At 41.8% G+C, this 13,611-nt stretch overlaps 1 protein-coding gene across 1 annotated transcript; it reads left to right on the top strand.

Annotated features, from left to right (window-relative positions):
- Positions 1–1,184: 1,184 nt before the first annotated feature.
- On the top strand, positions 1,185–12,052 carry LOC311051568 (inverted formin-2-like; the record flags this gene model as incomplete). Its single annotated transcript, XM_084066147.1, has 20 exons — positions 1,185–1,545; positions 1,915–2,030; positions 2,287–2,446; positions 3,023–3,056; positions 3,360–3,501; positions 3,921–4,053; positions 4,347–4,760; positions 5,549–5,703; positions 5,831–5,892; positions 5,975–6,077; positions 6,194–6,285; positions 6,401–6,501; positions 6,723–6,793; positions 6,893–7,000; positions 7,570–7,640; positions 7,752–7,872; positions 7,999–8,163; positions 8,365–8,467; positions 8,990–9,129; positions 11,960–12,052. 20 exons carry the CDS (start codon positions 1,185–1,187, stop codon positions 12,050–12,052), a joined length of 2,745 nt encoding a protein of 914 aa, XP_083922273.1.
- Between the last annotated feature and the right edge of the window lie 1,559 nt (positions 12,053–13,611).

The following is a 13,611-nucleotide window of genomic DNA, read 5'->3' as shown; positions in this document are numbered from 1 at the left end:
AGTTGTTGTTTTTTAAATCCACATTTTCTTCTAGATTATTTTTGGGAAAATAGCAGATCTACAAGTTCACAACGCGCATGTGGCCTAAGTTGCTTCTTGTAATTGTTTTCCTAGACCTGGTTGCTTGTTTCTCTCACTACCCTGGCAACCATGGCTGCATCCTATCTGAGACAAGCGCATTTCACGCTCGCATATAAAGCACTGAGCTGCGCGCATTGGTCCATTACAAACCAATACGTGAGTAAGCTCCTGGATATCCTCCCTGCATGCCATCCACCCCTAGTTTATTGTCCCACACAGTGTTGGAACAGAACAGAAGTCTGATGATAGGAGACCGACCGTTGTGATAAAGGACGGTCGTTCAACTTGCTACAAACTGGCTACAAAGTAACAACTCCCCTCGTTTGGAACCAATTGGAAGCGTGATTCTTTGAAGTGTTGTGGAATAAGATCAAGGTAAGGAGGAGATCGGTCTTTACCCATTTATCTGAGTGAGACCAGTTCCGTTATGTGCTCTATTCCTCAGGAATGTGGAAATGGGAACAGAAAGACTCGTAGTGTTAACATTGTTATGTCAACAATCATTGTGGGTGAATTAGCCTTGGATCAAGACTATCATAGGTGTATTTCGTGTATATCGATTTTGACATTTTGACATATAAAAATGTCAGTCATGTCAGTCAATGACAGTCATGTTTCTGGGCTAGGATCTTTTATGACCATAACATGGACTAAATTATATATAACATGGGAACATCTAAACAGAAAAGTCTGCAGTATTCTATGACAATTCATAATAGCAACTGTATACATTCATTCAAGTAGCCAACATTGCAACAGTTGCCAGACTGGAGGAGGAGAGGGGAGGGCAGGCATTGGGCAGCTGTTTTAAGTGCCAAATATAAACTCCATTTTAGTCATACAACAAATGGACTAATCTTCACGAAAGGATAAGATTTGAGATAATTTCATGTTGACATAAGAACAGCTATATTGTCTACAACATGACTACTAAACGAGATGGTTATAATAAAAGAAAAATGCAGGACCAAATGATGTTGATATTACAAGCTGTAGACAAGTAATAACATGTTTTACAAATGCCTGCATTAAATCTGTGGTCATTCTCAGTTGCCTTGACAATCAAACTGTCTCTCTTCCCTCCACAGTCTATTTTATCCATGATGTCGGTGAAGCCAGATGGAAAGAAGATGTGGGTAGTCAGCGATCTTATGGAAGAAGCCAACCTGGAGAATGCCGACCCAGAGCTGTGCATCAGGCTGCTGCAGGTCCCGTCTGTGGTCAACTACTCTGGCCTAAAGCATCGCCTGGAGGGCAGTGACCAGACATGGATGGTCCAGTTCCTGGAGCTGGAAGGTCTGGATCTACTCCTGGAGGCACTGGACCGCCTCTCTTGTTCTCGCATCCCAGACGACCTCCTCCTGCAGCTGACCTGCGTCGACTGTGTGCGAGCGGTCATGAACTCCTCAACAGGCATCCACTTCATAGTGGAAAACGAGGGCTATGTCCGCAAGCTCTCCCAAGGTTGGTCCATGCAGCTTCTGTTGAAATGCACAGTATATGAAAGACCTGTCACTTAACATAACAGACACAAATTATATATATATATATATATATATATATATATATATATATATATATATATATATATATATATATATATATATATATATATATATATATATATATTCGTTGCCTTGACACATACAATAAACAACACTTCATACTCACAGGGCAACATTTCAAAGTTCAAGTTACACTGCCAAACACAGTGCTGAAAAACAGCATCCATCATGAGTCTACATAGAGGAAGAGGAATGGAAGCTATATTGTGGTTCATTAAATAGATGGGACCATACCCATACTGATGTATGTACCTGTGATGCTCCACAGCCTTAGACACGTCCAACACTATGGTGAAGATGCAGGTGTTTGAGCTGCTAGCTGCCCTCAGCATGTTCTCCTCAGATGGTTACCGCCTGGCTCTGGATGCGCTCAACCACTACAAGGTAAGCAGTCCACCTGCAGAGGAGTCATTCTGAAAGTTGAAACTTTATTGACAAAATGGCCTGAACCTGATTGGTGCAATATTAATTTTATAAAGTTAACAGCTTTTACACTTCAAATGACACTTTCACTGTCTCTTTCTTCATTACAAGGTACAGTTTCTGTGACCGATAAAAGCTTTTTCATCGGTGACCTCATCACAGTCAAACTTCTCCAAATGGATATTAAATTCATAAGGTGTCTGATTGTTCTCCTCAGGGCGTGAAGACCCAGCAGTATCGCTTCAGTGTGATCATGAATGAGATGCAGGCCACAGACAACGTGCCTTACATGGTCACCCTGCTCTGCGTCATCAATGCCCTCATCTTTGGGACAGGCGACCTCAGGGAGAGAGATAAGATGAGAAAGGAGTTTATCGGTAAGCTGTGGCACCAGTAATTGTCACCTTCCCTGTTGAGCTGCTGCTCAACAATTTATCAGCAATCTAGTCTCAACAATTAGCATCCGATAGCAAGGTCACGCTGTGGTGAATTCTTTATGAAAAAGTCGTTTTCAAAACACAAATGAGAACATAGCAAATGTCACGTTTCCAGTAATGCATCTTCATGGCCACATGAACAGTGACAAACTCATTATGTAAGCATGCATGTCAGTAATTTTGCTTTAAGAAAACATAGCCTTTATTTGATTTCATTGACACAAAATGTGCCTCATTTGACAAGATGTTGATCATACTTTTAGGGTACAGTCACACATGCATGAGGGCAGGGTGTCGCCAACAGACAGTAGTACACAAATACATTTACAGTATATACAAAACGTAAGATTTTTATGTGGTAGTCTATGTCGACAGGGAAGCGTGGCAATGCTTTGACCATCCCCTGTTTTGGAATTGCACACCTGTGACTTTCCAGCCAGCAGCCAGCTTGTGTTCTTTGAATTCATTAAGCATTCCCAATGAAAACTCACAATGTGTTTTGTTGTTGTCTTCCAGGCCTGCAATTACTTGATATGCTGCCCAAATTGAGGTGAGCGTGAACATTCCCTCTGTGTTATCATAATGGTTGAATCAGTCAATTCCTATTTCTATAGGATTTCTATGTATTGAATACATTTTAATGTAATTCAATTTATTTAATTCATAATTCAAGACCATGCAAGATAATTTTAGTTAAATGTTTTCACTGAATACTGTATATTGTTGTATAATCAAATTAAAGTTGGATAATATGTTCCAATATTGCTCTACTTTCTTGAGTGCTATTTTTCCATCCTCTGAGCTCTGAAGCCTCCCAATGCCCAGCTGTAATCTGTGCTTTCCTGGCTTGCAGGGAGAAAGAGGATGAAGACTTGATTATTCAATGTGAAGCTTTTGAAGTGGCCATGGCTGAGGATGAGGATGAGTTGTTGGGGGTCTATGGAGGCATTGACATGAGCAATCACCTGGAGGTGTTTACTACTCTGTTCAACAAGGTGAGCCATAACTATTTGATAGTAATTGTGTTGGTAATCCAAACCTGTGCTGGTGGGGAAGGCAAGAGCAGTCAACTTTCTTTGCCCACCCACCGATAATGTTTACATCATTTAAAGCTATTGGCGTCATCATGTTAACAAGCGTACTTGGTTCTGTACAGGACATGTAAGTTTATCACAAGGTTTTATAATATGCACTGTACTAACTGAAGGTAAATAAACTGAACAAAGTTCAGATATGAATGTTTTACTGTGTGGCTGGTGAAGAATGGACCATACCACTCAAGTGTTAAATCATGATCTATACAATGAGAAGCACAATTATTCAAAGAACAAAAGGTGCCTTTGCAGAATAAACTTATTTTCAGTTTGTACTTTTTGTGGTTTACGTGTATATATCTGTTGCTGTGTTCATCCAGGTGAGCAGCTCCCCAGCCTCCCAACAGCTGTTGTCCATCCTACAGACGTTGCTGCATCTGGGGCCTGAGCGCTGTGACATCTGGCAGGCCCTGGAGGCTCTGACTAACAGAGCCGTCCTGCTGGCCCAAGACTGTGAGTTTACACATGCATTTAGATGAACACAAACAGAAACCCAGAAGGTTATTTTTCTGAATTAAGACTTTGGTTCAGTTTGTGTTTTTTGTCAAGGAAAGCCATGCATAGATCATGATGTTCAAATGTGGTTTACTTTACAGTGGGTGTATTTATAGAGGACATTATTCACATGGCAGTGAGAAACTATCATTTCCAACCCAGAGTGTGCAAAATTGCGTCTTGTGAACATTGTCAATGAGAGGTAGTTTTTAAATGTGGTCCCTCTGCGTCTCTGCTTTTGGGGGTTCCAGCTCGGATGGAATCCTCTGAGAAGATCTTGCAGCGCTTGACGTTCTCCAAAGGCAAGAGCGGCGTAGTTCAGAGTGAAGTCGACGGCCAGCTGGTCAGGAAGGCAGACAAGGCCATTCAGACAGACCACATGGACGGAGACAAAGACAGATCTGACAGGACCACCTCAACCGCCCAAATGCCACTGTGTGCCTCTCCTCCACTCTCTCCTCCACTCTCTTCTCCACTCTCTTCTCCACCCTCTCCTCCACTCTCTTCTCCACTCTCTCCTCCACTCTCTCCTCCACTCTCTCTTCCTCCCCCTCCCCCCCCTCCTCCCCCCCCTGGCCATTCTTCGATGGTCCCAGCCGGGACAGCCCGATGCCCGACTCTGAAGATGAAGAAGCTCAACTGGCAAAAGCTTTCGGCCGTTACTGGTGAGTGGAAGAACCATGTGCATTTTCCAAGATAATATTTAGCATTTAGTATAGTAACATTTAGTATAACAAAGTATTACACATAGTTTATTCTTTTTTTGCCGAGAAAAGGGGAGAAATTACAGGGCTGAAACGATTCATTGTATGATTAGTCGATCAATAGAAACAGTACCACATTTAAATTCAGTAATCAAAATAATTGGTTTAGTGATCATGTAAACATTTCTAATATTTGCTATTTACAATAAGAGTATAGTTCTCCTAATACACAATATTAAGCCAGCCTCTGAGAATCAGCTGATTCCCGCCAACTTTCCCTATCATCTGATGCTCAGCTCAGCTAAGCCCACCTCCACCCCAGCTCCCCCTTTTTATACGCATCTGATCTTACTAATATCATTGTTGTGCTATGGTTACTGCTGCTCTGATCTGTTGTACCTGGGAGGGTATTTGCTTGCTGTTCTCCCTGCCTGTGGCATTCCATGCATCATGTGCATGGAAGGGCATGGAGGTCTCTGAGCAGACCTATGCCAGCAAACGTTTTATTTATTTTGATGCTCTGAATATCTAGTTTTTGTTCCATATTATCTGTTTTTGTCTGATGGGTAAATATTACTATCATTTTATGGTCTAATTTAAATTAATAGATTAATTGAAAACAATAAAAACAGATTAATGGATCATGAAAATAATAATTAGTTGCAGCCATGAAGTGTGATATAAAATGTAATGCTGTCAGGTTATGGCTCATTGTAAGTGTTTCTCCTTCACCTTGCGCCTCAACACAGATGGTAACTCCATGTGGACATTGTCTCAGAAGATCCCTCCCGCTCTTGAGCCCGACTACAGCCGCATCGAGCAATTGTTCTGTTTCCCGGTGACCAAGCCCAAAGACGAGCCCAAGAAGGAGTCTAAAGACGAGCCCAAGAAGGAGTCTAAAGAGGTATGCTTGGTCACTCAACGCATCCCCTCAGAGCTGTAAGCACTCCCAAACATGTCAATGCTGAACAACCAATAATATGCTCTAAACAATTAATATATTCCCTTCATCGTTTCTCTTCCTTCTGTAGATTACCTTCCTTAATCCAGAGAAACGCATGATGCGGGACATATTCCTGATACAGTTCAAATGGTGAGATATTTTCCCAGTATTGTTTCCGTCCGACCGCGTTGGACCATCCCTAGCTGAATATTTTGCCCCCTTTTCTACCCAGCTCGAATGAAGACGTTGTAGCTATGATCCAGAAGGGGGATCGGACCAAGTTTGACGTGGAGGTGCTTAAACAGCTTCTAAAACTCCTTCCAGAAAAAGACGAGGTTGGCAATACGAGCATGTTGCACAATATAACTTGGACAAAATGTTCTCATCCATACATAACTTCCCATATCTTAACAAGACATGTTGTGGGTGACTGTCTTCTGCCTCAATGTAGATTGAAAATTTGAAGTCATTCCAAGACCAGAAAGAGGAAGAGAAGTTGGCTAATGTAGACCGCTTCTACAATTCACTTCTCTCTGTCCCATGGTAAATGTTCTTACTTTTCATCTGTCTGTAGATCATGGTCTTAAATTTAACCTATATTGTTTACATATTGTCGTTCAATTCATCGTTATCAACTGCATTTCCTTTGTCTCTCCAGCTACGAGTTGAGGATTCAGTGTATGTTGCTGTGTAAGGAGACAGCTTCAGTGCTGGACATGCTCAAACCTAAAGCCCAACTAGTGGTGAATGCCTGCCAGTGTAAGTCAACAGAATTCTACAGTATAAACATACGTTTTCCACTGGTGACGTCATGTTCACACTGAGCCCTCTGTCTGTCATAGATGAATATATGAGTAATCTGTTCATTAAACTTTTGACTTAATGCAACCTCTTCTCATGCCCATGTGTGAACATGCAACTGAGCACCAAATTAACTACAAGACTAGTAATCTACATGAACCTACTGTATGTTTTCTCAGCCCTCAGGAATAGCAACCTCTTGCCCAGTTTCTGCAGGTGTATCCTGGATGTGGGAAACTTCATGAACTATGTAAGAAGCGCTCGTTCCCTGCTCAATTAGATTTCATCCTTTCTGACATTTAAACTATGATCTTGATCTTAATAAGCTACTGTATATGTCTACATTCAGGGAGTTCACACGGGTAATGCAGAAGGGTTCAAGCTCAGCTCTCTGCTCGGTCTGACTGAGACCAAAGCCAACGAGAGTGGCATCACACTGCTTCATCACATCCTGGAGGTGCGTTCTTATGATTCTTCAGAAACCCTACTCGAACCCTACTGTTAAAAATTAAATGGCATATTTGGTGATTTTTAACCTCAAGCCTACATTGTTCTATTGTGAGGATATCTGATACATTTTGCAAAGTGTTTTGTGTACCGCATGGATTTAGATGAATACAAACAGAAATACAGAAGGTTATTTTTCTGAATTAAGACTTTGGTTCAGTTAGTGTTTTTGTCAAGGAAAGCCATAGATCATGATCATAGGGCACTGGATGTCTACATACATGTACTGTATGTACAGTATGTAAAAGGCTGAATGTTTCCATCTCCTTTGAGTGGGTGGCTATAGCTGAATGGGTAGAGGTGGTAGAGGCGGCCTCTTCACTAAACAGAAGGTCCCAGGTTTGACCCCCCCCCCCCCCTGAAAAAACTGAACTACCCCTGGAGTATGAATAAGGTTTACATTATATTTTTTAGATGCACAGAATGCACTGGAAAGTTAATGATAGGATCGAGGTAAAAAATCGCCCAAGTCACCCTTGAACATATTTAATTACACCCTATGTGGCTTGTTTTGCCCAGGAAGCAGAGTTGAAGCACCCGGAAAGTTTGGCACTGGCGGATGAGCTAGAGATCTGTGAAAAGGCAGCAAGGTAATAACCTATACTTTTGATCTACTCTAGTTTATGTTTTCTTTTTCTCAGTTCATGGATCTGTAATTGCCATTAAAAAAGTAACTATGCCACCATTGTATTTGTCTTTAGTGTTGACCTGAAGTTTAGCCAGTCAGAGGCTGCTGCCTTATTGCAACGACTGAAGGACACCGCCGAGAAAGTCTCCAACTCTGTAGAAGATGTGACAGAGCAATATGGAAAAGTCATTGAGGTAGGTACATGTATAGAAGTTCTCCACGTTCTCTTCATGGAGATGACAACACAAAACTGAGCATTCAAATACAAAAATGCACTGGAATCTTAATGCTCCCCAAATGGTCTGGTTTCTCTTCACCAGGAAAACCTGCAGGCATGCAGAGCTTTAGACGAGCAGTTCTTGGAGATTGACAAAAAGAGAAGTGAGCTGGCTGTGTACCTATGTGAAGATGCTGATCAGCTCTCCCTGGAGGAGCTCTTTGGAACCATCAAGACTTTCCGGGGACACTTCATCAAGGCCTTGAAGGTTAGGGAGGTGTTGATGGTACTCTCTGAACCATTGTTCCTGCTACATTGCATGTTTGTCATACATTGTCATACATCAGAGGCATTTTAGAAGTTGCATGTACTGTATAGTGTGAGAGATGCTATGGAGAATATTTTCATTGTTCACAGATATTGAAAAGATTAAAGTGTTTACATGTTTTGTTTTATCTCCCACCTTCAGGAAAACAAAACACGTAAAGAACAAGAAGCCAAGGCAGAGAAGAGAAGGAAACAACTGGAAGAAGAAGAATCCAAGAGACAGAAAGGAGAGAATGGAAAACTAAGTGAGCGCTCTCTCTCTCTCTCTCTCTCTCTCTCTCTCTCTCTCTCACAGTGACACAGCTGCATATTCTCCTATGACTCTTCTTCCTTCATAGCGGAAAGGTCTCACTTTGAAAGCGACACACATACTGTACTGTAATCCACACGCACGCACGCACGCACGCACGCACGCACGCACGCACGCACGCACGCACGCACACACACACACACACACACACACACACACACACACACACACACACACACACACACACACACACACACACACACACACACACACACACACACACACACACACACACACACACACACACACACACACACACCATTGCTCACACGGAGCAGCCCTGCCTGCAGTGCCAAGCAAGGCTGCTAACCTAGTAATGCCAGGAGAGGATGATATATTTTATTAAAAAAGAGGGCCCCCCTTGTTTTGCGTGTCATTTTAATATGAGAAATACTTTTGATAATTTGAATGAATATAAAGTATGTGTCTTAATCTCTCTGCTCTCTGTCCACACCAGGCAAAAGAGTCCTCCCGCCACTAGACGATGGCTGCATCATGGACAATCTCCTGGCAAATATGAAGAAAGGAAGACACCGCCCAGGTGCGATTCGGGAAGCCTCCCCTCTAATGAAGAACATAGAGATACTGGCCGACCTGGTAAGGACAAGAGATCGTGGCCTCCATCTGAACTCCTGGCTTTGCTAGTGAACCTATGAGCCACTTAACTGAGCTGTAAAGCCTTGTGTGTTTCTGCAAAAGTTCCATATGACGCGTCGTTCGACAAAATCTAAGTATTGTCAAATGAAAAATACTTCTTTCAGTTTAAAATACATATTTTGTCACAGAAGCATACAGTAGGCTTTATACATCCTTGCTGCTTCATCTCAGCTTTCATCTGCGCTTCTGCACTGCTGCTGACGCCATTGCTTGCCTTCTTTGCTAAGCTATCTCCATAATAAATTAGGGATGGGAAACGGCTCATATTTTGCGAGTCGACGTGTCAAGGGCATTTATCGATGTGTCGATAGATTTTTTTTATTACTGCGGAGTGCGGAGCAGTTTAGAGGAGAGGCAAACTGAGCTTTTATCTTTAAGCACCACAGCTGCTGTAGCTGCACCCATCATGTCTAGAATTTGCATCAAAGCCCTGATGATAATACAAAGTCATTTTGTTTATTAACACAGAGCACTTGTTTAATCCGTAATCTAGCAGCCGATGGGCCTACGTTTGACAAAATTAGGAAGAATGATGTCAGACTCAGCTCTACTTCCAGATGCCAAATAATAATAGTAACAACACAACACGTTCAACAATATGTAGCTATATGGTCTGGATATACACTTTTAAAACATCTTACGGAGCGTCCCGGTTACCTAGGCATAATATCTTCAGCTATCATCTTGGCTGTCAAATCAGTGATCTTTTCTGCCCGCCGGTCATCACTATGGCGAGGTTTTATGGTGAAGTCTGCCATTCTGCTTTCTTGGGTGAAGGGCTTTTTTTTTTTTTATATATCATTTTAAATAATGATATTTAAAAAAAATCCGATTTCTATTTTTAGAATTGAGATGAGCATGAGTCGAAAATGTATTATAGGGATCCCTATAATAAATGTTCCTATGCATTAATAATGCAGACTCATACATTATGCTTCTGTTGTATTTCAATTAACTAGCATATTAATAATTGTATTTTCTAAAGGCATCAGTGTTGTTAATAGTGCCCGCCTTTCTACTTTCAGTATCAAGTATCGAGCCTGCAAGAGAAGAAGCCAAGGCCTCGGCTCCAGGAGTATCAACCGTTATAGATTCCAGGCAACCTCAGACAGAGGAGCAGCACAGGGCCACCTAAGACAAAGTAGACTTTCCCTGCAAACCTTAAAGGGGCCACACCATGAATTTCTTTTTTTTGGGGGGGGGCGGGGCTCCTCTTGTACCCCAAACAATATTTTTTTTTAACATTCAGTCATTTATTCTCATTTCAGAGATTTTCAGAATGGGCGTGTCTGAACAGGCCATCTCAGAATGGCAATGTTGCTTACTGTATGTAAGCAACATTTCTAGTCCAGTCTAGTTGACAGACAGAATTGCTCAGTAGCGCCCCTCTGCCCAAAAGGACGTTTTGGTATTGCAGCTGAAAAAGCTTGGAATGACAGACAGTCAGATTGTGAGAAAAAAATATCTGGATGTTTTTTTAGGCTTACAACCTGTTTAATACGTATTAGGGGGCAATATTTATATATAATATATATTTTTTACATTCATGGTGTGGCCCCTTTAAGAAACCTCAGCCTTAACACTGCACCCCTAAACGGGCCAACTTTTCCAACGAACTCACCCCAAGGAAGATCAGCATCAACCATGAGGTCACCCTCAGGGGATCCAGTCTCGTTACAGAATGGGGGACAACAAGAGAACGCTGGCACAACACTGAGCACCAGTCCCCCACACACGCCGACAGTTGAGTCCCAGGATGGAGGCGAGGCTCAGCTATTCGTCCCCAGACTCAGTTGTTCAACAGATGCGTCCGAGTCCAATGTCATCATCAACAAACAAGGTCCATCTACATTCTCAGACTCTGGCTTGGCAGAGGCCCTCTTTAACTCATTGACTGCTATTGACGAGTGCACTCGTCAATTGGCCCGAGGCTCAGCCTGCCATTGGCGTTATATAGACTGAAAATCTTGTAAGATAAAATGTCTAGAGTTGCTTTCTTGACCCACACATGCCTTACACCTCAGGGGGGGGGGGGGGGGGGGGGGCAAAAGAAGAGGAGACAGAGTTGTTTTGGAACAGCCAAGTCAAAGTCCTGACCTTAACCCAACATAAATGTTGTGGAAACACCTGAAGTGAGAAGTTTATGTGAGGAAAGCCGCCAACATCCCAGAGTTGCAGATGTTCTGTATGGAGGAATGAACTCCAAATATCAGTCACAGATATGTAATAATGGATCATTTCCCTCGATAAATAAATGAATCACCATGTGTAATCAGATTGTCTCATCCTACTATAATTCTAGTAACCTCTGTGCGTTTGTAGTGGAGGTGAAGCTACCCGGTTCTCCTCACTGGCTGGACCAATTGCTCTGATTTTGCACACAGCCATTGACCATTACCATCTGAACTTAACTGTGAAGCCCGTTTTTCAATTTCATCAAATCTCAGCTTCTTATTAGCGTTTATGTGTCAAACAATGTCGCCATGGTTACGGGGCTGCCCAGCTATGGGACGAACTGCCTCCCGGGTTGCCAGATCATGTGCGCATATCCCCCCACGGATGCGTCGACCGGGTATGGTCTAGTGTGTTTAATTGAATTATCTTTATCAGACGTGTGAAAGTCTGATGTCTGTGTGTGTGTGTGTGTGTGTGTGTGTGTGTGTTCACCTCAGTGATAATCCTCTTACAAGACATCAACAGTGTCTCTCCACAAACACATTCAAGCTGACTGTGTGAAGAATGTGCTTCTAGTGATCCAAAACCTCAACAGAATATCATGGTCTTCCTCAGTGATGAAGGATCGTCCGGTGAAAAGTCTGCTTCAAGCCACATCTCTGTGCTCTACGCTTCAGTGGACAAATAACTTACACTGTTATAGAAATGCTTTCACAAACTCATCACCACACTATTGTATTGTGCTTGTGTGCATTGTCATATTTTTCGGTGAGGATTTACATTTCTCAGTTCAGTAATCTTGATAAAACATATTCTTAATCACCCTATTCTGGGACATTAGGCGAAAATAGAAGATCTCCAAGCTCACACACTGTGACGTGTTGTCGATCAGCTATTTTCAGCGAAGAGATATAAGTGTAGAGGGAAAGAAGTATAGACCCCTAGGTCAGGGTTTGTCAAAGTGGGTGCCGTGACGCAAGTCCAGGGGTGCCACAGAATACTATAGAATTGATCAATATCAGTCAGTTTAAACGTCAAGTATAAAGCTATCGTCAATCTGTCCTAATGGAAACAGATATTCTCTCAAGTTTTCCACATGACATACTGTATCAAAGGTAACAATGTAATTCAGGAGTGCCTTGGATGAAAACGACATTTACAGGGGTGCCCTGAGCCAAGAAGGTTTGAGTACCACTGCCTTAGGGGAGCCTGATCAATTAAGTATATATGGGTTTTAAGTGGTTTATTACAGTTTGTATCAGGTTTGGCTTATGTTTTTTTTTTTATTGATTACTTTATTAGTCAGAAATGTAAACAGCACGTGGTACAGTAAGACATTAAGGACAAAAGGATAACACAACAAAGTCCTTGGGACTTGTTTCCACTGTGGTCCTATGTATTCAATTCATCAACATATAGAGGTGGGGATATAATTATTTTCATTGAAATCATTTGGTGCTTGTCTTCATTAAATGTTTGTCTTGTATTATTTTTCATACATTTTTAAAGCCATGAATGACTTAGCTCAACAATATATTTATGATCTACTTACTGCACCTCCTGCTCCGAGGTCACTTCACCAGGACTTGACTTGTATCCCGGGCTCAATTCAGTCGCTTTAGTATGATCAAGTAGGGCATTAATTTAAGAAAAAATGAAGAAAAGAATATGGAGATAAGAGGTTTCTGCCGGACAGCAACTATAAGGCCTTTATTGATGTAAATAGTAAATACTAGTACAAACGGTTTCCTTTAACTCAATTTGACCAACACATGCCCCCCCCAAAAAACAATGAAGTGTACCTCACAATATTTAGGCTAATATCCCTCTAATCAGAGACTGGATACTGGTCATTATAATCAGGACATCATCTAGGTTTCCTTGCATGCACCCCTGGCCTGTATTGTACCAGCGTATGAACAGACACACTTTGCTTAAGAACTATGCAGCACAGAAATGTCAAACACTAGATCAGTCGTTTGCATAACTAAGGAGTATGGGTATTGTAGTCAAAATGACTGCATGTTCCTATAAGTTCAATAGCTGTCTTTAGCAGAAAATGTTTAGTGCATCAAAAACATTACTAACCAAAAACAAATTAAAGTAAAGTAATAATTCAGTATTATTATAAACTCAAAATGTGCACTTAGGAAATGAACAGTAAAGGCGGTTACACACCGGCGATTATGCGAATATATGCAAAATTCGGACTCGTTCCAAATAATTAAAAGACGCTTTTTCGCTCCA

The sequence above is a fragment of the Gymnoscopelus microlampas genome (genome assembly GCF_963454915.1).
Source record: "Gymnoscopelus microlampas genome assembly, chromosome: 9".
Classification (NCBI taxonomy): domain Eukaryota; kingdom Metazoa; phylum Chordata; class Actinopteri; order Myctophiformes; family Myctophidae; genus Gymnoscopelus; species Gymnoscopelus microlampas.
This window is presented reverse-complemented; position numbering and strand designations above follow the sequence as displayed.